Consider the following 26,918-nt stretch of genomic DNA (forward strand, 5'->3'; position numbering starts at 1 on the left):
AGCCCTAGTACAGGACTTACCAATACTAATCAGTAGCCAGTTATAGAAAGAATATAGAAACTAAGCTTGCTGATTAGTGAACATATTCTCTACAGAAGTAAACCATGATAGAGAACTGAGAGCAAACAACAAAAGTTGTCCCATCTTTTATGCTTTTGTTAAGGAAAACAATAAAACATATGGGTAGCCTCAACAAAATACTCTTTCTTCAAGAAAACTCCATTTTGCACTAGAAGGGGAAATCTTACCTGGAGCCAAATCCAAACAGTCACTTTAAGTATTCAAACTAGCATGGAATATATATTCCTGGTTTTCTATACTCCCAACATTTTTTGCATACCAAAAAAGCACTATGAAGCAACAAAATATGGCAGCCAGTAGATGACAGCTAGGTTTATAATTACCTTAACTGGATGTTTCTGCTAAAGCACCTGGCACAGAAATGTCTGCACTGTCTTCTCTTGTCTCTTTTATGTTTCGGAAATTAAAATAGCTCATGAAAACAGGGCAATTCATGTACTTGAAATCACACTTCAAATTTCGGGCTGCTTACAAACTCAAAGATGTTTCTATTATTTCACAATTCATTCACTTTTTTTTTCTTTACAACCCCACAGATCAGCACCTTTTTTTTTAATTATTATTAAAGAAAAGTAAATCTTCCAACACTAGAACTCAAGACACAGTTCTGCAGCAACCACCTAATTCAGTGTTACCAGAACTTAAAATATGCCTGCAGTGGAAGATTTTTCTAAACATTTTTTGTTTCTTTCTTTGTTATTTGACAGGACTGAAACAGAGAGAAAAGACAAGATGTGAAAAACACTGAGTTCTGCTTAAGAGCTTGCTTATCATCTAATAGTTTTATAAATTCAGTGCAAAAAAGGTGAGAAATAGAATGTAACTGCAAAACTGCACATCCTGCTGTGAGTTTACAGAGCATGCACACATCATTTTAAGAAGGTATCCATATACAAAATTCTTAGAGATGTAGCACTTTATAAACGCAAACAACTGAGAGCTTTGTCAACTCTTCTGAAAGTAGGTCATCTTATCTTTCACCTGTAAGATGATAAAGAATTATCAGTGATCCCCTGGCTGCTCATTTCATTACAAATTTATTTTATATTTCTTTAAACAATGACTTTCAAAGAAGTCAAACTATTCTCTGATCATCTTAAAATAATAAACATCACCAGTAAACTCAAAATATCGCCTGTATAATCTGAACTCATAGTAACACTGAAAAATATCTAGTCAAATAAGAACGTAGATTAAAAAAATAGATATCCAGTGTTATCAAACCTATCCTGCTTGAAGTTACTTAAATCAATGAAAATTTATTTTACTCAATATAAGTAAGACAACATTCTCAGGTTCTAGTGTATCTTACAAAGGGCTACAAGACTAAGATCAATTTTCCAAGTGTAACAAAATACTAGGGAATTTAGTTAAATATGTAGGCAGCACAGAAACACCAAGTTCTTTACAATGATGCCAGCAGGCAGAATAGACTCCCATGTTTTATCTTCAAGGAAGGAATAGGCTAATAAAAAAAGAAACAAGGTCACAAACAAATGTCAGGAATGACTACGTAACACTAACTCAGAGTAACAAACACAATCAATAAATTCAAACACTGGATTCGTGTGAAAACAAATTATAATGTCAAGACAGCATATAGATGGTAAAGAGTATATTTAAGAGATTTTATGAAGAAGTATGTTTATAAATGTTGTGTTGTAAATAGTGTTTATAAACAAAAACGAGCATTTAAAGAAGCTTTAATTTGGAAATTATTGGAAATTGCATTTTATATGTCTGTCACCTAACAAGACCCAAAACAAAACCTTAGAGATATTGCATTTTAGCCATTGTGTTTGATACCGTTCAGTTATCAAAATGATTTAAAGCTTTAGTTCAATGACGCAATGCCGATTCAAGCTTTAGTTAGCTAAAAAAACAGTGAGAGGGCCTTTGCTCTGGATATTGTCAGAAATAAAAGCCAAAAAACCAAGAACATAAAACTTGTGCAAGTTCTATGGTGCACAGAAATAATTTAAGTACTCCTCCTGGGTACTTAAGATTAGTACTCATAACAAAAAATTTTTTTTTTCCTCCTTTCCAATTGCTTGCACATATTTTTCAAATCACTTCGGAAATACTTTTGAGACTGAATAGACTTAAGCAACAAAAGCTAATAAAAACATACTACTAGAATACTATCAGGATTAAGCAAAAGGCAAGGTTTTCTATGTGTCTCATCTCTGAAGAAGCACTGAAGACGTGTCAGGACTCTTCACTTTTCACATTTCACAAATTGTGAAATTTTATCCAATACGATTTTGCAACATGGAATCTTTTCCTTCTGTATTCAAAATGGAGCTAGAGAAGTAACTTAAGTCTTTACGTTGTATCTTCTAGCAAAACTTCAACCTCATTACAGAAGATGCAACGGATCAAAACAAAATTTGTTTTTCCTAACAAAAAAAGCAAATATTAACTTGGTAATCAAGCTAAGAGATATTACTGGAAAAAAATGTTACTCTAATATAACCAAACATCAGTTTCAGGGTACATGAAAAGCATTTCTCTCTGGAGGATTCAAAAAGGAAACATACTTTTTTCTCGATGAAGAACTATGAGGGTCACCTTTCAGGGGCTATCATTCAAAGAAGAGAAAAAAAATAGAGCAAATTCATTAAAAACAGGAAAATGGTAGCTATGAAATCACTGAAATAATTAAAAGCAATCAAGTACTTTATTCACTTATAAGATATTGGTACAAATCATTCAGCACAGGAAAGCATTCCAAATGGAATTTGAAATAAGTTCTTAGTTTTCTCTAAAAGCTTATTTCTTCAAATGTAAGGTTTCGCAGAAGAGTCAGTTCTTACTGTTTTGCTTTCAAATTAGCCACCAATTTCCATAGAAGCAGTTCATGGAAAACAAAATAAAGCAAAACCCTACAATGTTTTAAAACTGGCAGAACTTTATTCCAAAGTAACATACTAAGTAAGTGCCATAAATGAACAAAGTAGTAAATAAGCCTGTGACCCTCTCTACCCAAAACGCTGCATGTTGCATTCTACACTGCAAAAGTGCAACTGTGGCAGATGTTATAGCTTTTACCCACTTCATGCATCCTCAATACATTCCTGCAACAAAGGAATGTAAAGATTCTCTCAGAGTACAAATAAATATATTTAAAAACTTTTCAAAAAAAGTTTCACACAAATTGTTTTCAGATGCAAATGAAAAGGAATTACAAAGATCTCAGGAAAATAGTTCATACCCAAAAGAGACAGAATTTATTAGGAGACAAGCTTGCTCAAAAGCAGAGAATGGATTTCAGCAGGACAATGACAAACAGCTAAGCCCTGCCCTCCTACCACAAGCCACAAAGAATTAAATACTGCAATACATAAGGTAATTTTGAGGGGAAGAGAAAATATGAAACAATAATTAAGCCAGTCCTAAACCATCTGTATTTATTACTGGTAAAATAATTATGAACAAAGAATGGCTGGTACTAATAGACTGACAGGATTTGCAGACTAAGCCTAGTAATTAGCACTACATTAAGGTAGAGAAAAATTATGTAGGATTGACGTAACATTCAACATTCAGCATTTTTTAGAAAACATCAACAAAAGGTGCTAGAAGGTGCAGCAGATCCAACACCAACATTCACTCCTTAATTCCAGGTCACAAAAGCCAACAATGAAAAAATATTTTTGTTGCCTATTCAAAAAAGTCAGAGAAACTATAGCAAAAAGGTGCGTGACAGATCTCTTTACAACATGTAATTTTTGCCCCTCTGCTTCAAGCAAAGATCTCCATGTAGAAAAGCAAAATTAAGTCACTATAAGCAATAAAAATAAATTTGCACATTCTCACTTTGCAAATAACGCAAACAGGTGGTGAACAGCCTGAAATCTTATGATCTGCTATGCATTCAGCAATCTTGCATAATATTTTCAGATATCTGGAGCACTTATGTGAACAAAATTCACTAATTATAAAGCAGCCTGCTGCATTGCATTTGATGCATGCAAAATATGCACTCAAGAGTGCTGTTGCAGACAGAATAAAAGTTCAGAGCCCTGACATGCAAAAGGGTATTTTTAATAACAATCATCAAAGGAAATTTTCGATGCTTGTACAAACCCATTTTTTCAGAATCAACAGGAATTTCTCATCTCACATCCCCATGGACTGCAGTAACTGATATCCTCAAACAGCGAGGGCAATAAAACTAATTCCAGCTAGCTATCACCCTGAAGGGACTTGCGTATGCAGACTTGTCAAACACAAGCATGTGTAAGATCTCTGCAATGTGAACTCTTTGTTTTGGGCATAGCAAGTTATAGTCGGACAATTAACACCTAATGAAAACTCATATCCAGTCATTCATTGCATGTCTACCATGAAAGCAGTCCTGAAAATAATATAGTTTCTGCACCCACCCCCATCAAACTGTTAGTTCTGGACTCAGGTACACAGCATTGTAAGAGCTGAAACACTATACTAGTGTTTCATTCAGTTTCAGAAGACTGATCAAGAAGAATCATAGAATCAGTAAGGTTGGAAGGGACCTCTGGAGATCATCTAGTCCAACCTCCCTGCTCAAACACGGTCACCTAGAGCATGTTAGACAGGGTTGCTTCCAGGTGGGCCTTGAAGATCTCCAGAGAAGGAGACTCCACAACCTCTCTGGGCAACCTGGCCCAGTGCTCCATCACTCTCACAGGGAAGAAATTCCCCCTCACAGTCAGGCGGAACTTCCTGTGCTTCAATTTCTGCCCATTGCCTCTTGTCCTGTCACATGGGACAACTGAAAAGAGTTTGTCCCCATCCCCTTGACACCCTCCCTTCAGGTACTTACACACATTGATAAGATCCCCCCTCAGTCTTCTCTTCCCCAGGCTAAACAGACCCAGCTCTCGCAGCCGTTCCTCGTAGGGCAGGTGCTCCAGCCCTCTGATCATCTTTGTAGCCCTACGCTGGACTCTCTCCAGTAGCCCCATGTCTCTCTTATACTGGGGAGCCCAGAACTGGACACAGCACTCGAGATGAGGCCTCCCCAGGGCTGAGCAGAGGGGCAGGATCACCTCCCTCCATCTGCTGGAAACACTCTTCCCAATGCACCCCAGGACACCGTTGACCTTCTTGGCCACAAGGGCACATTGCTCGCTCATGGTCAACCTGTCATCCACCAGCACTCCCACGTCCTTCTCTGCAGAGCTGCTCTCCAGAAGGTCAGCCCCCAGCTTTTACTGGTGCCTGGGGTTATTTCTCCCTAGGTGCAGGACCCTGCACTTGCCCTTGTTGAACCTCATTAGGTTCCTCTCTGCCCAGCTCTCCAGCCTGTCCAGGTCTCTCTGAATGGCAGCACAGCCCTCAGGTGTATCAGCCGCTCCTCCCAGCTTGGTATCATCAGCAGACTTGAAATATTACTTTGATGGCATTTTGATGAAAACAATGAAACATGTACCTAGAATCTAAGAAATACTTCACAGTAAATTTAATGTTTGAAGGGAAAAGATGTGCTTATTTGCAACATCAAGAATTACCAAGAATTTAATTTGACCAATTAACATATAAAACTGGGAGGTGTTATAAAGCTACTATTTAAATTTATCACTGCCAGATAGGAGGGAGTCATCACTGAAGACAGAGTACCACTTTTAGCTTGCTACTTGGGGAAGGTTATAGGATTTAAACAAAGTTGACGGACAGAGGTGCCTTCTTTTTGGCAACACAGTTTTGTAGAGAAGAATATTGCCCATTCCAATTTCTCTTCTCACCTTAGTCAATAACTAAGTTAAACAAGATCAGAAAAAAAAGTAGCAGCTATTTTTAAGTGATACTGCAGGAAGCAAAGACAATTTTTGAGAGCAGCACACAGCATAAAAATAGCAGTACAAGGTATTTTTATGTGCACGTTAATTGCCCAGAGTCAGAAGGAACTCTTCTGAAAAAAAAAAAAACTAGTTTGAATTGACTACAGAATTTTTTTGTGATTAAGTTTTGCAAGTTTATGTTACTCGGGCCTAACATAAACCATTCTAGCAATTACAACATTCCTTACTACCTCTTAGGCACCCAAAGCAGCTAAAGAGAGGGATAAAACAATACAAGAACATACACAAGAAATAAATTTAACACTGATAACTGAGTAAGACGTTTTCTCACACATACACGTATACATTTCTAATCTATAAAATGCAATTGCTGTAAACTTTATACCCTTCTGAATGGAAAAGTGAACCAAACATTCTTCTTTTCCATTGGCATAAAACAGTATTTCATCAGCATAGAAGTACATCTAATGAGAATTGCTACTGTCTGTCAAACTCCCGAATCAGTGAGCTACTTACCAAAGCACAGAATTACAAGTTACTTGGTAAGAAAAATTAGGAACAGACTTACATTTAAAGAACTTATTTTGTCTTTAGATAAAGTATTTCTTTAAATATCACCAGGTAGGAAAAAATTATTCCCACTGAGGTTCGCAATATTACTATTTATCTGTTGAAACATAACCTAACAACAAGAGATCCGGGACTTTAGAAATCTTCCTTCATTTTTCTTATTCCAGGTCTGTTCTCAAAGCAGACAAGAACTCAAAATCAGAAAGGATTCTTAAACAAGGAATTCTAAAAATTTAAAATTTAGACAATTACGTTTGAAAATGACACATAGTAAAATCTGTTCACTTAATTCCAGTGACAGACTCTTCGCTAGGTGGAATGTGTTCCTCTTAAATGCAACTGTTTGACAACTCCTTTTGACAAAATAACCAGGAGCTGCTATTTTTCAAAAAACAGCAATCTTTCTGAATTGGATTCAAATGTTACTAAGAGCTTCAGAGCAAGTATAGCTTCAGGACAGAATCATTTGTTTTACGCCATAAAGCTGCAATTCATTGCACATAATTAGCACAGAAGTGAACTTCTGACAACGCTTCCTAAATGACATAGGGCAAAGCCTTGGGACTGCAAGAAGTGCCAGAGAAGACTGGAGGCAGACAAAAACGTTTCTGGAATTGAAAGCAGTACAATCTCACTAGGAGGATTAATGGAAGGGAAGAACTGTGCTTGAGAAAAGGACAGGAAATAAAACAGAACAGGTTAATGCTAACATGCATGCGAACAGTTGCAGTGAGACTAATCAGAGAAAACAAAAGTGAAATCTAGACTTCACATAACAATATTGGTACCCTGATCTATGGATTAAAAAAAAAAAAAAGAAAGAAAGAAAGAGAGAGAGAGAATCAAAAATCCAAATCCAAAGATGCAAACACAGTAAAAATAACCCTCCATACACCAGGCTTTAAAATATATTGTGTAAAGCATCTTGGGTTGATCAATATACTTTTAAGTTAGTACTCAACACAATGACAAAAGGTGAATTGATCTGTTTGAACTGAAATAAAGTTGCTCTATTTAATAAGGAGACCTATTTCTGAAAGTCAGTTCCCATAGCTACCACAAGCTGCATTTCAAAGGTTTAATGGTGACCTAAAGCACTCTCTTCTAAATCTTTCATGTAGCAAGATTGTTCAAAAGACTTAAATATGTGAGCTTCTACTCTAAGAATCTGTAGTAACTTTACCATAAAATTATTTTTTTTACATCCTTACAGTAATTATAGTTCCTAGAGTTGTATTTTTCTATGCATCCTATTTTTTATCCCTATATTGTCGTTACAAAGAAAATACCTTTTAGACAAAACCAGTCATTCTCTGAAAACAATTTTGTATTAAAGAGAGAACATAGATTCCTGAACTCCTACTTGATTCCTTCAGTACCTGGCATCACAGCAAATGACACCAAGGACTGAAGAGAAGAAAACAGAATATGAGTTCCAAACGTACGTATAACAGTTCACACTCACATTAAGTTAACTGGCTGTTCACTCTTCAAGTATCCACACTGGCAAGTATCCTTCTAGCTGTTAATTTCTTTCCTAAATAAGTACTGTGGTGATGATCATCCAGAAATTAGAAATTACCTGCAATTTTCCTGTTTTGTCTTGATCTGACCAACTGTAATCATTTTACGATTATGTTAAGTAGTTTGCTTAGCATTCTATTTATAAAAACTGATTAGATGATGAGTAAGCAACAGTTTAACATTTTATTTTAATGTTGAAAGCAGAAGTTGAGGGTGAAAAGAGAGAGCGAGAAAGAGAAGAAAAATTTCTCAGAAAACTTCAGAAAGATTACTATATTTTATTGGGAGTAAATCTGGTCCTTTATAATCATTTTAAATTTAGATAGAAAATTAACACTTATTTAAAATCTTGAAGATAATACTAATAAATATTTAATCATTTAAATAAGTCAGAATGAGTGAATACTCAGCCTGCCTTACTGACTACTATTGCTTCTTCTTAGGAGGGAGAAACGGTATGGTGCTGACTCAAAAAAAAGAGAAGTCCAGGTTTCAGGAGAGGCCATTGACTAGGCCCAGGTATAAGGTTAAGGTAACAGAACAGGATGTGGAAAAATGATAAGACATGACACGAGAAATTTTTGGATTGTAGCATTTTAAGAAGCTGACAAAAGTTACAGATAGCACCATGAGAGATTTCACAGGTTTTTAAAGGGGAAGTTGTATGAGAAAAGGCCAAACTTCATAGACAGTTGAAAGGGAACACTAAGGACCTTCTGAGAGGCAGAACCGGCAATGCCAGCAGTATCTCCATAATCATATCTGTAATACCATAAAAGGCCAAGATTCCCTAGATGATGGTATCAAAAATACCAAATTTGAGTGCAGACATTACAAAACCAGGACTAATGAGGAAAAAATAAATACAGCTAGATTATTTATTTGGGAAGAGACTGGGATAAAATAGCAGAAGCACAAAAGTTCTGAAAAGGATGCCCAGGAACAGGAAAGGAGATAAGATATTCAAATCATGACCACTGCTGTCTGGGGAACCTGTCAGGCAGCCCTGCCCTTGGATCACCCATAGCCTAAGCAGGAAAATAAACCAAACCTGGACCATACCACATGAGTAAAACCTGCTTCTACAATCAGGAGAACTGGGAAGACAGATAGGTGTTTTCCCTGGCTAACAGGAGAGCACCTGATAGATGTATGAAGAAATCTGATATCCCTATGTCAGTGCCTATTCCAGGCCTGACAGTGTTGGCATCTATCCACCACTTCCTAACACAGGTGTACTGGAGAATTTTTCAAATTGCTTCAGTTTTACTTCTCTCATTTGTATCATGGAAACAATACTGCTTTTTTCCTATCTCCTTCATTCAAGTTTTTTTTTAGTACTGCCAGTAACTAAAATAAGAAAACTAACAATTTTACAGGTTCTTAACATTTGTCTGTTGCTACTTTATTTTCTATGTAAACACAAAGTAGGAGAGTTGGGAGTTCTGTGATGGACTTTTCACACATACTGCTACACTTATTGAAGTGATTCAACGTAGCAGTAGTGTCCTGCCTTTGAGAGTAAAAGAATGACTGAAGAGTAGCAGCTACCTTATGGAGTGAAAGACACTCATAGATAAGATAGACCGAAAAGATGACAGAGGAAGAATAGTTCCTAACTTAACATGATAAATGTACAGGGAAAAAAAAAGGAAAATTAAATAAATAGGACAAGGGATTAAAACAAGAACAGTTTATGAGTGCTTATTAGCAACAGCCCTTACTTCAACTGTTTGTAGAAAATAATAAACATAACTTTATCTTAACAACAATATAGTGATAATTTTCCAAAAACATACTCTTTGTCTACTTCCAAGACTAATACTCAGTAATGAATCTATCATAAATCTGCAACTTCCTGACAAAGATTACAGTTTCTTTAAAAGATTAAAACAAAAGGGATAGTATTCTATAAGGAAAAATCCACAAAAAGCTTATATTTTATGCTAATTTATATTCATATCAATTGTTTTATTTACCTTTTTGTTTTCTTGTAGTTTTCCAACTGTAATGTTTGCATGTGCTTGTATCTCTCCAACTCACACTGTTCACATAGGTCCTCAAGACACAATAGATGGTTCTCCATTTCCTCAAAGTCTGCCTCTAGCTGGGCTATAAGAAATATTTATATGAATATCAAACTGTTTCTACAGATGGACAACTTACCCCACCAGAAACAGGACATAAGAGGTAAATAATTAGCATGGTAGTAATTATATTATACATACATAAATAGATCAGAAAGATAGATAAACCTCAATCCATAACACACAGAGGAGGCTGACAGCAGAGCTACCTAAGTAAGGTCTAGCTGAGGTTCCCTTTGCAGTAAGGTGCCGAACCACTATGTTTACCCTTGTATCTTGGTCTCACAGGCTTGTGGTCTATGTATGGGGAACAGAAGCATCCAGAATATATAATTTAACTTGGCCTCTCAGGCACACTGTCAGTTACCCCTTGCTGTCTAGTACCAACCTGAGGAAGGGACACTCTGCTGACCAAGGCTAGTAATAATCTTTAATTTTTCAAATGGAGCTTTAATAAGGCATTCTGGAAGAATTTCAACCTACTTCACCTCATGACAATTTAAAAGAAATAGACTTTGAAAAATGATTTTAGAGGCAGACCCTTTAGCAACAGACAAACCTCTCATCTCTAGTTTTAGATATCTACATGCACACATATGCACAATAAAACATACAAAACCTCTTGATCCTGGTCTTTTAACTATAACTGTTCAAAGTCTCAACTTAGAGTTCTTGCCTATAAAAACCTCTGAATAACATGGTCAGATCTCATAGCTCACCCTCTGGTGGTCCCTTCCTACCTGAATCATCCTATGTGAATCTTGTATGAAAGGATCATCATCACTACAAGTGATTAATGATCAACTCAATGTACCTCTTCAGGATCCCAAAGTGGAAAAACTAATTTTCCAAAACTCTAACCAGCTTGTCATTCTAGGGTGGACCCAGGGGAATTCAGAACAGTTATTCACCATTTGAACATGTCAGGACCTCTTCTGTCCAAAAGGGAAGGCAAATTGCAAGAGGAAGAAAAAATGAGATGTTTACAATGGAAGTGGAAACCAGAGAACTGAAGCAAGTTTGCAGTTCAGAGACAGTTATACTAACTTGTCACAGTGCATAAACTGATTGTTGATACAAAGAACTACACAAAAAGTTGGAATGGGGTGGCAAACAACGCAGAGCAACTCTGATTTTTGGCAAAGGTCTCACCTTTGCCTGCAACAGAAAGAGTAGCAATCTTTCTGAAGCCAGACAATAATTAGTAAGTTCAAGGTAGAAAAAGTGATTTTAAGTTCACATTTTCCTTTTTTGGATGCTCAAAGAAAGGAAAGAACAAGCACGTGAAGGCATCACTGTCAGATCTCCAATTCTGGTCTGGTTATCCTATTTGGGGCCTATCTAGCAGTATAGAAAAAATCATTTTTTTTAGTCATAACCAAATTAGAAATTGCTATTCTAATCGTCTCCCTAGAACAGCAGAAGTTAAGACTCTGTAAACAAACTCCCTAGCATCCATATTATGTATGTTCAGCTCCAACTACTTCATAAGGGTTTTTTTTGCCTCTAACAAGACAGTAAAGTAGTATATCCACAACAGTCAAAAAGGGAAATGAAGAGTCTCATACAGCAAAATTTTCTGTAAATTATTTATCTGTATACACATCATGTGAACATGATTTCATAATAAAGCTGTTACAATTGATGTGGAAAAAAGTTTGAGGAAAAAAATTGTTTTTAGGTCTACAGATTATGAAGAGGAATATGAATTGCCTACCAAATACTCAACTATCTTTTTCATAAAATCTAGGTGTACATAAAGGGTAATATCATGACTACAGTTAGGGTGCAAGGAATGGACTTTCCTGAGTGCAATAAAATTCACATGTCTGTGTATTACACTAACTTGCTTTTCAGAATGATTGCTCACTCAACTAATTTGCAAAATGCACAGACACAGCAGGATACAAGATAATTTAGTAAAGGACCTACTAATTACTGTTATGCCCACTCAAAAAAAAATTGCAGTGGTCACTACCGAAATTATGTTTAAAAAACCCCAACAACAACAAAGAATGGACAAATAAAAAGAGAAAGAGTGAATTCCAGAGTCCAACAGAGCCCTAGTACTAGCATTTGAGCAGCCTCTAGTGGGAACTGCAGAAAACAGTATGTATGCTTCTGAAGAACTGGAATAAACACTCTCCAGAAGACAACAATCTTGCTTTGCTGCAACACTGAAGAATTCAGAATTTGCTTCCTGAAATGAAACAAAACTTAATTGCTTTTCACAAAACAAAGTTGAAGATTATCTTACCACACAGCAACAGCTATGGTTGTGAATTAAAGTTCCTCTCCAACTCAAACGAGAATGTATGCAGTGCATTCAAAAGAAAAAAATCGGGAGAAAACTACTTATTTAATGAAGTTGAAACTTAAGCCATAATACTTCGATCAGCAATTTCTATATCTACAGATAAATAAGCTCATACTTTAAAAAATGTATTTACCTAAATTTTACATTTTTGAAAGTCTTCATTGCCAGTTTACAGTGGCACTTAGAAGGAATCTGCCCCAGAAAACCAGGTAACATTCTACAGAATTGCATGCCCCCTGTCTTCTTTTTATATGGGGGTGTAATTTAGACAGACAAGAATAAAAGGCCTTTAGCTTATTTAGAACCAGCACAGTTATGAAATATCAGAAATCAAAACACTGTAGGTACTGAGGTCCTCTGTATGTAGAGCATTTGCTCAAAGGATTCATATCTGCCTTTTGACAGGCAGCTGTTACTGCCAGAAAGCTCAGAACTACATGCTTAGGGAATGACCACCACATTGTACTCCAAAATATCATTGCCATAAAAAAGAAAGAAACTCTTTTCTAAGTTTTAAAAGAGACAGGAAAAATCCATTGTACCTGTAGATTAAATTTTTTTGTATATAGTGAAATGCCACACTAGGTAGAAATAATATATTTAGCCAAAAAAAGAAACTTGTACTTTCAATTCCATTTTTCCAATTATATTACTTTGGCTGGTAAATAGTATAATTATTTCTTATACGATCACAGCTACAACAACACTATTACAAATTTACCTTTTTATTTTCAATTTTTAAAAATTATTTTCATGTTGATTGGATGACATTAGATTTAATTATCTTCCATAAGATATGTTACGTCTTCTCAGTTTACCAGCTATTCAGGTACTGAAGTATTTATCTATAGCCCAAATATCACAAATAAATTCTTTATATCTTAAAATACTTTATTTCTAAATTTTAACTAGTTAAGTTTACCATGCATCATTTCTTTTAGTGAAACTTATGTTTTCTGTAGTCCTGCAGTAGTAAAAGAAAAAAAAATGTTACAAAACCCAAATCACACCTGTACATCAGAAAATACTGAATTTTCAAATTAAATTTTCTTGCAATAATTTTAAAGGTAGCTTTCCTGCACTGTCCCAGTTACTAGAAGATGGATGCCACCAAGCACTATGGAAGGTGTTTTTACTAAGTTCATTCTTTTTCTGACCAAAAGGCAAAAAGGTAGAAAACAAAGTAAATGAAAACAACTACATCAAAAAAATCTCTCTACCTCTAGGTCAGACAGGCACAAACTACTAAGCTTAAAAATCAGACATGAAAGACACATGTACACAAGAAGGGCTCCATTCAACTACAACACTTAAAACTCTTTACAGAATTATAGTTCTACCACTGCTTCAGTTTGTTCTTTTAAAGCAAATATTTTAGGCACAGACATTGTATCACATCACTTATATTAAGCTATAGTAGCTTCTTTGCTGAAACTACACGGCAGCTGCCATACTAGGATTTTTTCCTTCTCCTGTATTCCAGCCACAGTTCTCTTCAGTTTAGAAAAACTCCAAACTGTATGGCTTTTACATAGACATATATGCGTGTATGTATGTATGTACACACACTTTACACAACTCTCTCTGCTGAAAACTCCTGTCTTGGAGCCTAAGAAAAAAGCTTTCCTGTTGAACAGGAGTAGCATTACACTGTGTTATTTACATTGCCTGCTTTTACTTACTTTCCCCATACTTTCACTAATTTTTCTCAGTAGAAGATAAACGTTCTTTTATCTCAATCAATAAAACTCAAGAAAGAAAGAAAAGTATCAGTAGTTTTTAAACAACTGAATTTAGAAAAACTGATACAAATAATAAGCAAACATGATTTTCTTTAAACATCTTTCCAAACACAAATAGTTATTCATTTACACTAAAAGTGTGTACAGTTCTCATACCTTTAAGAATAATCTTAAAATCAAAAAGAAACCACAAAACAGTATTTCAAAATAAAGTTGATGCTTCAAACTTCTAGGGAATCTACTTTCTAGATTTCCGCACCACAAAACATTCATTAAGCTCCCTTTAGAGAGTCATCAACTGCAGGTGCTGGTAAAAAAAAAGATAGAGTTATTTAAGTGACCAGGTGCAAGTCAGAACTACAAATTCAAATGTCAATCTTATGAGAAATCTTGATTACTGTATTTTTGGAGTCTTAAATCTGATCTTAATTGACTGATATCTGGAAATATCTAAATCCTAACATAAGCAAAATTGAAAAATAGAGATGACAGTAAACTGATGAATTCTATTCCTCAAACACACTTGTCTTCCCTGAAGACACAATCTATGGGCTGTCATTCACTACACCTGTCCCTCCTAAAAGTGTTTTAGAAACCATGTACAAGCTGATGCAAGGAACTAAAAGCAAATTCCAAAATTTCAGAATACAAAATGTTGCTGGAAGTATAATGCATTTATTCAAGCTGAAAAAAATCACTGACTTTTTTTAAATCAAGAAATTAAAAAATAATAATATTCCCTTACGATATATACTATTTAAATTCAAAACAAGAACCCCAAATAAGGGATAAGAGAATAAGTTCTCAAAGTACTTCAAAGGTAAGCAAAACCAAGGTTTCAGATTTAATGAGAAATCAATTATAATCATTGTGACCTGGTAGTTCTCTAGTTTTAGTACCTTTCCTTAATGGCTAAAGAAGCCATTAAGAAGCCTTTAATCCCACTTGTGAAATAAAGGTATTACAGATTCCTCTATTTTTTTTAATGCGAAATTCTTGTGCTTTTCTGAATATATTTGATTTAATTTTGCAAAGCTCTGAAATGACCACTTTGTTAGTCAATCGACTTGAAAATAAAGCAAGGCCTTCTGCTCAAGATACGAACAAACATACCTCCCTAGGCAGTGCTAAAAGTTTCTGATTTCCTAACAAATTCACACATCCCATACTTCTGAAATAATTATTTTTTTAAAGATTAAGAAGCCACTGCCTAACCTCTGTGTTTATACCTGGGCTTACATTCTTCCCAGTCTCATCAGTCCAGATATTTTCACCCTACTTTGAGCCTATCACCTACATTCATGACCAGCCTTTCTGAATGCTGTATCAAATTAATGTTTACATTAAATATTTGTTAAAAATGCTAAAATTGCATTTGGATCAAGTTTTTTTCTGTTGACTGCTGAAATCAAAACAAAACATTTGAACAAAATGCTCCAGGTTTAGACAGGTTTAGAAAATATGACTCCAGTCATATTTTATTTTATGATCTGTACATCAAACATTGGCAAGGAGATATCCTCTACAACATCTCTAATAAAAACAGGCTTAAATGATCATTCAAATGCTGAAATCTGAAAGGCATTAACTGTTCCTTTCACTGACACTAGTGTAATTTTTTTTCTTGAAGGCTTTTTAAGACGTCTTCAAAATGTTGTATAATACAATAAATTTCTGAGAGGAATATAGACTTCTTACTTGGAAATAAGGGATGTCTGGTATGTGATTACTGAAGTTACAGGACTTTATCTGTTTAGTGTTAGTGAAGGTTCTTGTTACACAGAGTAAAAAGCTAAGAATCTGTAGATGACCCATATCAATCTTAGTAGGCCACTGAAAAGGCTTATTTTCATATTATGAGATTTCTTTTACCAGAAGCAGCCAGAGTTCTATACCTACTTTTGAAATGAAAGCATTAATGTATCTCATGTCACAACACAGAACTATTACCTTTCTGAAACAACGAAGATGAGCAAAATTATACCTTGTGTGCACAACCCAGGACATGACAGTTCAATTCTACATCCACACTCTTTTATAGAATGCTTCACTCATTGTACACAAAATTTACACTTACAGTATTTACTCACTTTTCTGAAAGACAATTAAGTTTACATTTAGGAAAAGCAAACAGTTCAGAGCAATAAAAAATAAAAATAGTGAGTGGAGTATCATAACTAATTTCTGGTAAATCACTTGCAGAATTGCAGAAGTTTAAAAGTATAATTTATATCAAATTTAAGTATTTTGTCTTCGAATAAGAAGGCTTTAAACCCCTCTCTATAAAATTTATCAAAAAACAGGCCCCCAAACTATAACAGCTAGGAGGAACAACTAAAGTCTCTAGGTGAATTACCTGAAATCTGGCACATAAGGTGAGGCTAAAAGATTTAGTTCAAATCTCATAACCTCATCAATAGACTTAAAAATTCATTAACTTCCTGAAGTAGATTGTTTAATGCTCCCTTAAATCCCTTTGCTCGCACAAAATCAAAAATATTCAAAGGACACTGAGCCTCTTTAAACTAACTGGAAAGCTAGGATGAGATTAATTCTGGTTCATAAAACTGTAATATTATAAATGGCAGGGTAACCTCAATTTATTAGGTTTTATAACATTTGCTGTTGGGAACTATAAAGACGATTCCATTAGGTTTTATTTTATTTTTTATCTTTGGTCTACTTCTGGACTGCATCACTTTAAGCATGATGATATTCAAATCAGTATTTAAATATATCATTATTTGAATTGGTATTTCCTTAGAAAATAACAGCTTTTTAAAAAATGGTGTATTCAGGGAGAAAAGTTAATAACCAGGAAGTTTACAACAGCCCAACTTTGGCCAAATGCTCTGTACTGACTTGAATTCTTGTTATGTTTAGAAAACCTTACCTAGGCTTGCTGTGAGGCATTCCAGATCTGCTAAAAACACAGGTATTTGTTGGAGCTGATTCTGTAGTTCCACCAGACTACTCCTTTTCTTCTCCCAGTGTGCAGAAAGCATCACAACTTCACTATCCACCAGCTGAAACAAACAGGCTCTTTAATTTACTTGCAAACTTACGCACCTGTGCATGAGTATCCTGATGCATTTTTAGAATTCATGCATCTGCAGTCTTCCTGCACTGAGATTTTTATAGTTCTCTGAAGTAAATACACAGTTCACTTGAGGAGGAACCCCCCAGTATGAAACATTTATATCAAAATGCACTGATGAAAACAAGCTAAGAAATTATTCCTCAAAATATCAATAAATATGGGAAATATTCTATGAGTATCATTAACTGTAAATAAGAGTATTGTATTTGGAATCCAGACAGCAGTGTTGAGCTGGTACACAATAAAAACAGAGCATGCTGCAATGTAAGGCCTCATTTAATGTTGCAAATCATGCCAATTACATCAATAAAACTACATGAAATTGACAATAATCAATAAAACTAGGTTAGTTTAGTCCACTTGGCATCCTCTTTCACTACTTTTTGACTTATCAATACTTCAGAAAACAGAACACATTTGATTTAGAAGAAATACTTCTAGGACGCACTATCAGAAATTAACAAGTCTGCATCACACTATTTATCTCTGTAATCTCAAAATCAACACAAGAATATTAATACAACTGTCCGTCTTAACAGGAAAACTGAAAACTCTGCTCATTCAAAATACTCTATAAAAATGAAATAAAAAGAACAAGATATTACTAAAAAAAAAATAAGGTTGCCTTTACCTCAATCCTGCTCTTGTGATATACTCTTGATAAATGCAGTAGTTTAAATCTTTATGAATACATTTCTAATTGGTTCAATTTTTGTTTCATCAAGACTCTTCCTAACTCTTATTATACCATAGTATAATGAGAAGAGGATATACCATACAAAAATTTATTTAGCTCAGATTTTAAGAAAAACAGTAGGCTCAATAAATTAATGCAAATGTTTCTCTTATATGACATTTAAGATGATTCAATAATAGCTTCCCTGCTCTCAACTCCGTTACCTACTCTTATCCAGCATAGAACTGCATTCTGTATTTCTGTTTTCATAGAATCTAGGTGCAGAACCCAAGCAAGTCTGAGCAATGGGAAAAGGAAGTTCTCAAAGATTTATAATTCTACCAACTTCAGGCAGATTCTTTTAGAAGAAGGACAACTTCCACCCCTTCCCAAATCCCTCTACCCAATCCTTGCCAAAAAGCCAACCTATTTTACCTGTCAAGTTTTGAAACCTTATTCCAAAGCACAGTGAACAATAAAATATTTCAGAAGGCCATCCCAATTATTTAAATAGTACCAAACATATTTTTGAGAACAAGAGAAAGAATTCATATTAGTTAAACATTAAAGTAAACAAACAAAAAATATACAGTGAGATGAGGGCAAATGTCAGAAATAAACATTTCAGCCAAGATCATTAAAACATACTACATTGTACATTTTATGTACAAATGTACTGCAATGTACAGGCATCTAAAGGCAATATTTTTAAGACACTTCTATAGCTGGAACTGGTAGTTCACCTCTATAATTTAACATGGTAAGACTGTAGACAGCAATTAAAGCTTGAAAAGCTCTTTTCTCATCCAGACTCAAGTTTTATAACCTACTCATGCTGTCTTACTTATCTTCTATTGACCGCTAGCAGAAATAGGATACTGAGCAAGATGGACCCTTTAAATAAAATCAATTAGTCAACCTTGTGTTTTTTCATAACTGTTACTTTATTGAAGCATATATTTTCTACTTGAAAAAAATCTCACTTTCCCAAGCAGCCATAACACTTGAGATTAAGATCAAATTAGTTTTACATATGAAACATCTCACTTGTTTTCAGACTTATAATTTTTTAAAGCAGGTTATTGCAAGTATTGCAAAATTGCAAGCAAATCTTTTAAGTGGTCTTGCAAGAAAATCATCATGAGTGCTAAAACACACAAAGCTGTCAGTGGTTTTTCACTAGATTTTCACTAGCATTGGTGGAAAATATAGGTACAGTACTAGACAATAAAAAGAACATAAGATAGCATTTTATCTTTCTTACTTTGCCCATACTGTCTCAAAATATATTAAGCAGTGACTATTTTACCTAGTGAAAAAAAGCCCAGAGAAAACTGTTACGGATACCAAAAGAGCCAGGGAGGATGCAGTGAAGGTAAAGAGATGATACATTCAATAAAATTTTGGCTAGGACAGAGTGCCCCACACCTCAGTCCCACTCTGCACCCTGGCTGCCCAGCTTACACTGTCTGCCCCTTACACAGGGCTTGAAATGGAAAATCTGTTGGGTACCACAATGAGAGCAGAGCAATGCAGCAGCAGTACTTGCTGTAGTTTTCTTTCCCTTCACACCAGAAATAAGTAAACTACACAATTTGTCAATTTACTCCCAGGAGGGGGAAAGTGAATGAATCAGGAGCCACTTTCTAGCCAGACCAGTCCAAGCTTGTGTTTTCCATCCCACTGCAAAGGGGAGAGAAGCACACGTTGAATAGCGTCAGTGTGACTGTGCTCTCCTTATACCAGCAAAATGCCTCCATCCTACCTCCTCAATATGCTCTGTCCCCCCAATACAGCTACAGCAGTAACATGCAACATTATTTGTGAAATCTGCTCTATAAGATGTATGTTTACGTTCTTATTATTGTAGATGTCTTAAGAAATCACAAAATAATATTCTCCGTTAACTTAAAACCTTTCAATTAATGGCAAAAAAAAGCAGAAAAACAGATCAGCTGAAGCTCTGGATGAGTCTTGTTCAGCACCTGATCACACTTTGACAAAGTAGTACTTTTCAAAATCCTTCTCTAACCTAAAATCCCATAGAAACACCATAAACTGACATAATTAAGATTTTTTGCTTAAACACAAACAGTAATTGCAACAATGTAAACACATGACAGAAGGCAAAAAAAAATTCTGGATATCAATGTATAAATTGGCAATTACTTTAAAAGCACTAGGAAATTATTGTGCTCAATGCATATATCATAATTGAAATAACAGAAAGTAAATATGATTAAGAACTTCAGAAAATTCTGGTTAGATTACATTTTGTGAGAAATACGATCGTAAAGAATTTCTATTATTTATATATGTATACGTATAATATCTTAGGAACATTAATTGTAGGCTGAGCAGCAATAAATCTGGAATAGCCACGTGAATCAAAAACCTGCACATTCTGATCCATTCTGTCAGCCACCTTTCAAATACCATCTCAAAACCACAGTAATGCAACATGACATTTTTCCCAGCCACAATATAAAACATTAATTTTTCATAATACTGATATTAAGAACATTAACTTAAAAATTTCTGTACATTTTAAAATATTTTAAAAGTAGTAGTCTTATTTTTTATTACCTCTCCAGCTTTTGCACAATCTTTAGCTCCTCTGTGAAGGGCAGCCCAAGCATCTTCATATCTGAAAGGAAGAAAGATCAATGACATTTTTACTGGATTCCCTTCATAACGAAAAGGATGGCAATGGATGCCAATGTGTAATTATTTGTACATGGACTACCAGATAAAATAGTGTAAAAATCTGTCTAATTGTGTTGTCAGAACGGCAAATATCAGAAAGAAATATACAGTACGAAAGAATTCCTTTCAAATAAAAAGTGATTTATGTTTTTTTAAACCATGAGCTTACATTAAGAACCAAATGCACTAAGTAAACAGTTTTAAGACTGCAGTAAAACTCTTATGCACTACTTAGAACCCAATTCCACTAAGAAAAAAAATTAACAAGATTGTATTCATTTTTATCACCAAAAAAAGATTAGATTTTTTTTGAAGATAGAAATACAAAGAAAATTTATAACATAGGCAGGTACAGAAGCTTCTATTGATCAGAAAAAATGTGCTCAGATATACATATGGAAGATACGCCTTTTTGTGGTAATGATAGGCACACTGCCTATATTCTAGTTATAACAGAACTAAATCATATGAAATATGTAAAAGTTATAAAATGTCAAATTAAAACTCAAGACTACACCTGTGTGCTGCTCTCTTCCACTGTGCATTAGACCCTGAGTTAATGTTATCTTCTACTGCTACTTTTCCTACAGAACTCCTGCTTCATAAACATAAGATAGACAGTGCTTAAGGACTGGGCAAGCTTTAAATATACTTAGCATTTAGCAACCACCCCACTCATTGCACAACAACCCAAAACCTCATACAAACCAATAAAAACACCTTCATTTTATTCTGATTTTCTTATCCTTTCTAATATGCTGTTTCTGAAAACATAAAAAACAGACACTAGCAGAGAAATGGAAGGCATACCTGCTCAGTAATTCTAGTCCAGCAGAAAACTCTGGCAAGTATTGAACAGTCCTATAAACAAAACATAAAGACATAGGGGTTGTTAATGAATAAAAAGCCATTACACATTATGTGTGCACACACATGCACACATACATTTAACAAATATGCTGAACCCAGGTATATTACTGACATTTCACAAACATTTTGTCAGTACGCTACACAGTATACCTTACAATAACGTTCCAAAACTAGGATTTTTTTTCTCGTTATTTTATACTACCCTGCTCTTATCTCTTTTTGCCTGATGCCCACTGGAAACAACTTTTATAATTTTCTTAGTATAGTTAACAAACATGCAGGGAGAACATTGTTTTCCTTATTGTAAAATAGTGAACAGGACTATTCTAAAAATAGTGTTACTACACAAATTCTTTACATCCCTCCACAAGATTCCACATCTAATGCATTCTACTTTAAAAATAAACAATAAAGAACCTTTGTCAGTCTAACATTCTAGTGATTTCCTATAACACATGTATTTGCATTAATAATAGCCTGAAATATGAAGATAAGTTACCATAAGTCAAAGAAAACCATACAGCACTTTTAAGGATGTATTTATTACATGATGATCTTGATGACATCCTCTATCAGTCTCTTAGATTATCAAAACAGATTGTTTTACAGTGTCATCCAAACAATCTGAATGGAAAACACAGACACCATAAATAAAACTTTTGCTTTCTTAACCAAAGGAAAAATCTTTGGATAATTCACAATGGTAGGAACTTCATCAGGTCTCTAGTCCAACCTCCCACTCAAAGCAGGAACAGCTATAGGATCAGACCAGACTGCTCTAGGCTTTATACAGCTTGGTCTTGAAAACCTCCAGGGATGGAGACTGCGCTGCTCCTGCGAGCAATCTTTTCCCCTGCTTGTCTGCCCTCATGAGGAAAAGGCCTTTCCTCATGGCCAGTCTGAAAACCTTTCTTGTTTCAACTTACACTTTTATTCTCCCACCATTCACACTGCGAAGAGCCTGGTCCTCTTGTCTTCTTGAAAATCTCCTCACAGGCACTAGTAGGGGCTACTGTTAGTTCCCCCTGAAGCACTCTCTTCTCCAGGCCAAACAAACCCAGCTTCCTCCATTTCTTTTCACAGAGCAAGTGCTCCAGCATTCTACCATCCTGATGGCCCTCTGCTGACCTCACTCCAGGTTATCGATGCCTTGCCTGTATTAGGGGCCCAAAACTGAATACTGTAATCTAGGCATAGTCTAAGGAGCTCTGAGTAGCGGGGAATAGTCACTTCCTCTCAATCTACTGGCTGTGGTCTTGTTCATACAGCCCGGGTTACTGTTGGCCTTTCTTGCTGCCAAAGCATGGCACTGGCTCATGGTCAGCTGGCTGTCTGCCTAGATCTCTAGGGGCTTTTCAATAAAGCTTCTCCCCAGCCAGTTGGTTGCAGGGGGTTCTTCCTTCTCAGGGGAAAGACTTTAAATTTGTACCTTTTGAAATTCATGAGGTTTCTGCTGGCTCCATAGATTTGTATGGAGCAAGTTCTCTGACTTAACCTTCATCCGCTATCACTTGGTCTCCTCTTTGAACGCTTTCACTAAGCACAGAGCCCTCAGAGACCTTGGCTGCAAGGACTGAGGGAAAGAAAGTACCTCAGCTGCATTTGCTGTCACTAAATCACCCACCCCATTCAGCAGCAGTCCCACATTTTCTTTTTTCAGCCTTTTATTACTAATGTAGGGGTAGGCGCTCTTTGTGTTGCCCTTGATATTCCTTGTATTCAATTCCAGGTCAGCTCTGGCTTTCCTCACACTTCCCTGCATGGCCAGATAGCATTTCTGAATTCCTCCTTTGTAGCCTGTCTCTGTTTTTTCACAATGAAGCTCCATGATGAGTTCCATGCTTAGCCAGGCCCCTCTCATCACACATTTATTGCCTTCCTGTGTATTGCAATAGATCATTCCCGTGCTTGGAGGATGCTGTCCTTGATAGACCTGCTAGCTTCTCCGAGATCCCTGGCTCCTCAGAGCTGCCTCCCACCGCTCCCAGAATAAGTTGAAGCCTGCTCCACTGAAGTCCAGGGTATGTATTTTGCTACTCTCCTTTCTCGCAGCCCTCAGGATCTTAAGCTCCACTATTCCCAAGTCACTGCTGACTGAGCTACCATTACCATATCACCAACCTGTTCTTCCTTGTTTGTAATTAGCAGATCCAGCTGTATGCCACCCCTAGCTAGCCCATACAATATCAGTATCAAGAAGTCATTCCTGACACCCTCCAGAAATCTTCTTGACTGCTTGCACCCTGCTGCATTGTTCTTCCAGCAGATGTAAAGGTCAAAGTTCCCCATAAGAATGAGGGTTTACAATACAGTTTGATTTGATTAATACAGTTATGAGTTGTTTAAAGACTTCATCTGCTTCCTTACCCTGATCAGGAGGTTGGAAGCAAACTCCCACCACAGTACAACCCTTCCCGGTCTCTCCTGTGATCAGGACCAGAGCTCTCTCAGGCTTGCAAGATCTCAATCATTCTTATAATCAAGCTACCTTCTATTTGTTCCAGGACTCTATTAGCAAATCAGAAGCAGAGTCATCCCGGAGTTCACCTATTTGTAACGACCCAACTGGTTCACCCAGAACATTTTCAAAAAAAATCTGATATTCACAGTACAACAGATGAACCAAATGGACTGAAAACATGCAGAGAAGGTTGCCTAAAATAGTTTTATTCAAACTTTCACGTATTTTTGGTTTAGCTTTAATACGTTGTCTATACATCCAGTTTTCATTTATAAAAACCTTTTCATTCTCCAAAACATCAAGCTTCGAGAATTTAGTACAGTATTTCAGATACTTTATTTCTTTTTTTTAGTGTTTCTTTTAAAATTGATGTCTTCACACCATGTTTTAAGAATATGCTTTACACTAAAGTGCATCTGAGGCTATTTGAAGAAACATACACAGACATCATTAATAGACATAAGTAAGCTTTTCCTCCACTTTACACACGTTGAAAGATAAACAATGTATTAGAATGAAGAGGATAAAAACTTAAATTTCTTAAATTCTTAAATGTTCTTACAATAGAAATGACAACAGATTATCCTTCATACACCATTAAACATGTATCTTCCACAATAAAAACTCTCTTATTTGTTCTTGTACTAAAAAACTGAATTACAAATAATTTTAGTCACCTGAGATTCACAAAGATTTTTTTAATTTCATTTCAGTATACTTCAAATCGAATCTTGTACAGTGTACTACGATGAAGTTGAATATTCATGCAGTTTAAACACAATCATTTATAAACTGATTGATGAGCCTCAAAAAATTACTTCAGTATATCAAAGTTCTAGTAAGCCAAATATTTAATCAGTATTAAGGCTAGGCCTTCTTGTTATCAAAAAAAAATCCATAAAATTCTATGCAAATTTTTTCATAACTGAAATATACGAGCCATTTTAAAATTTTTCTTTATACAAAAACATAGCTCAACAATATATATCATGATGTACAGAAGTACCTCCGTCTGCTTTCTTTTGCTTCTCTTGATTTGTCACCCAAAGTCTTCAACCTTTAGATCAAAACACAAAACAATTAGTCATTTCCAACACCAAAACCAGGGAAGAGCTTTGTCAAATGCATATCTAGCTGTAATGTTTTAATTTTGGTCTATTATAGTTAATTTTATTTCAGTTAATTTCAAGAATGAATCAAATTTCATTTAGTTTCGTGAAGACTGTCATATAAAATTATTTTCACATACACTGCTTCTTAAAATGAGATTTTTAGAATTGCTAGATACACAACAGTTTCTAGCAGCTGGGGATTAAAAGTTCAGTGAGAGCTGAATTCCCAAGTCATGCAGCTTTCAATACTGTTTCTTCAAGCAGGTTCTTTGTGGGGTAACATCTTCTCCTTTAGCAACACAAATCACCCACTTGCCATAAGTCCACTAACACAAAACCAGTATGAGGACAACTTTTCAACTGCCAACTATCACAATCCTCCAACAGTATCACCACTGTGCACTGTTAGCAAATCTGAGACCAGTTTCACCTATGGCCAATTTCAAATTGATTGGTACCCTGCTCCTTTATTACACACACACACACACCCCCCTACCTTTTCCAGATAACGTGTATGTGCTATTTCACCTAGAATGGCAGAGTGAAAACTAAAACCTCCTGCTCATTCTCTGAACACCACAATGATGGATTTCCTCAGCTTATATGCCCTTCGCAGTCCTAGTTCTCAAGGACAACGAGGGTTAGGAAGAGATAAACAACACAGATATGAGCAAGACTGAAATAAACTACAAGCTTCAAAGACCTCTGCCAGATATGTTGCAGGTGCGCTGTAGTCCTGAGTCATCCACTGTCCTAGAGAAGCACCCCTGATACAAAGACATTCAGGCTGTTTCTTGAGTTAGCCCAACTACTCCCTCAGCCATGACCACTAAAAACTAAGAAAAAAACTCAAAGCCCTAGAGAAAAATAAAGGTCTTATAATTTGAGAAAGGATATACTAAGGCAGGTCTCCACTTCCTCTCAGAGACCACTGTTCATAATAGCCAAGTTCAGTGACAACAACCACAGCACACCAAGAAAGAGCAAGGCTGCTCCAGAAAGGGCTGCAGTTTGTGTTTCTCCTCTGCCGCATTCCCAGAATACACCCACTCTGTATCAGTGGCACTCTTCTGCATACAGGGAATGAAGAAAATGCCAGGTCACACCTACCAGTTCATCAAGAAGAGATCGGATATGTAGTCAAGAATAAAGGTTAAATGATTTATCCCTACACTGCAAGATGTTGGCCTCTTTTCAGCAGTATTGTCTATAAAAAAGTAGCAGTATGAGCCACAGTACTCAAGCTGGTAAAAGCACACAAATTACTGCCTCAGCACAAAGATAGCTCACTGTTCTCTATTCCTCCTACAAAAAACTGTTTGTAGGAAAATGGGTCAAATCTAGCTACTTCATTCATGTGATATACAGAAGTAAACAGGAAACAGAGCTGAACGGGGGATTAGAGAACTCTTTTCTTTGTACCCAGGGCTCCTTTTAACAACCCCAAACTGTTTTTCCTGTAGACCACACAACACCATGCTTATCAGCTGTACCTAAGTGCTCCCTTATCTTTGTGGAAGGAATATTATTTCCTCTGCAGCCCTGGAAAAGCATCTCCCTCGTGTAATGTTACAAGAGACCCACTTGTTCAAGTATTCGTGCAGTTAACAAATAGGCCACAAAGTGGACTCACATTCCTGACTCCCAAAATACTTTCTAAGCCTTGACCATTTTAAATCAAAGTCTTAACAGTATAAAATTATTTCTATTATCATTATTTTGGTTGGGCCAAGAGGGGGGTAATCTGGAAAGGTATGACACTGAGGCTGCACTGTGAGAAGAGACAGAGGGAGAAACAAAACAACCCAATTTCTGGCCTGACTGCAGGGGGACGACAATACAGGAAGAACAGCAATCCTCCTCACAGCCTCTGCTACTAGAGCTCT

At 35.8% G+C, this 26,918-nt stretch overlaps 1 protein-coding gene across 1 annotated transcript in view; it reads right to left on the reverse strand.

Annotated features, from left to right (window-relative positions):
• The window catches only part of DTNBP1 (dystrobrevin binding protein 1), a 75,384-nt gene that overhangs the window by 46,918 nt on the left and 1,548 nt on the right, over positions 1-26,918 (reverse strand). Inside the window, exons 2-6 of the mRNA XM_062569929.1 lie at positions 24,927-24,977; positions 21,400-21,450; positions 20,470-20,530; positions 17,001-17,133; positions 9,941-10,073 (exon numbers count right to left, since the gene is read on the reverse strand). Of these exons, the coding sequence (XP_062425913.1) occupies positions 9,941-10,073; positions 17,001-17,133; positions 20,470-20,530; positions 21,400-21,450; positions 24,927-24,977 (429 nt within the window). The remainder of the gene's footprint in view (positions 1-9,940; positions 10,074-17,000; positions 17,134-20,469; positions 20,531-21,399; positions 21,451-24,926; positions 24,978-26,918) is intronic.

Source organism: Rhea pennata, chromosome 2 (assembly GCF_028389875.1).
Source record: "Rhea pennata isolate bPtePen1 chromosome 2, bPtePen1.pri, whole genome shotgun sequence".
In the NCBI taxonomy this organism is placed as follows: domain Eukaryota; kingdom Metazoa; phylum Chordata; class Aves; order Rheiformes; family Rheidae; genus Rhea; species Rhea pennata.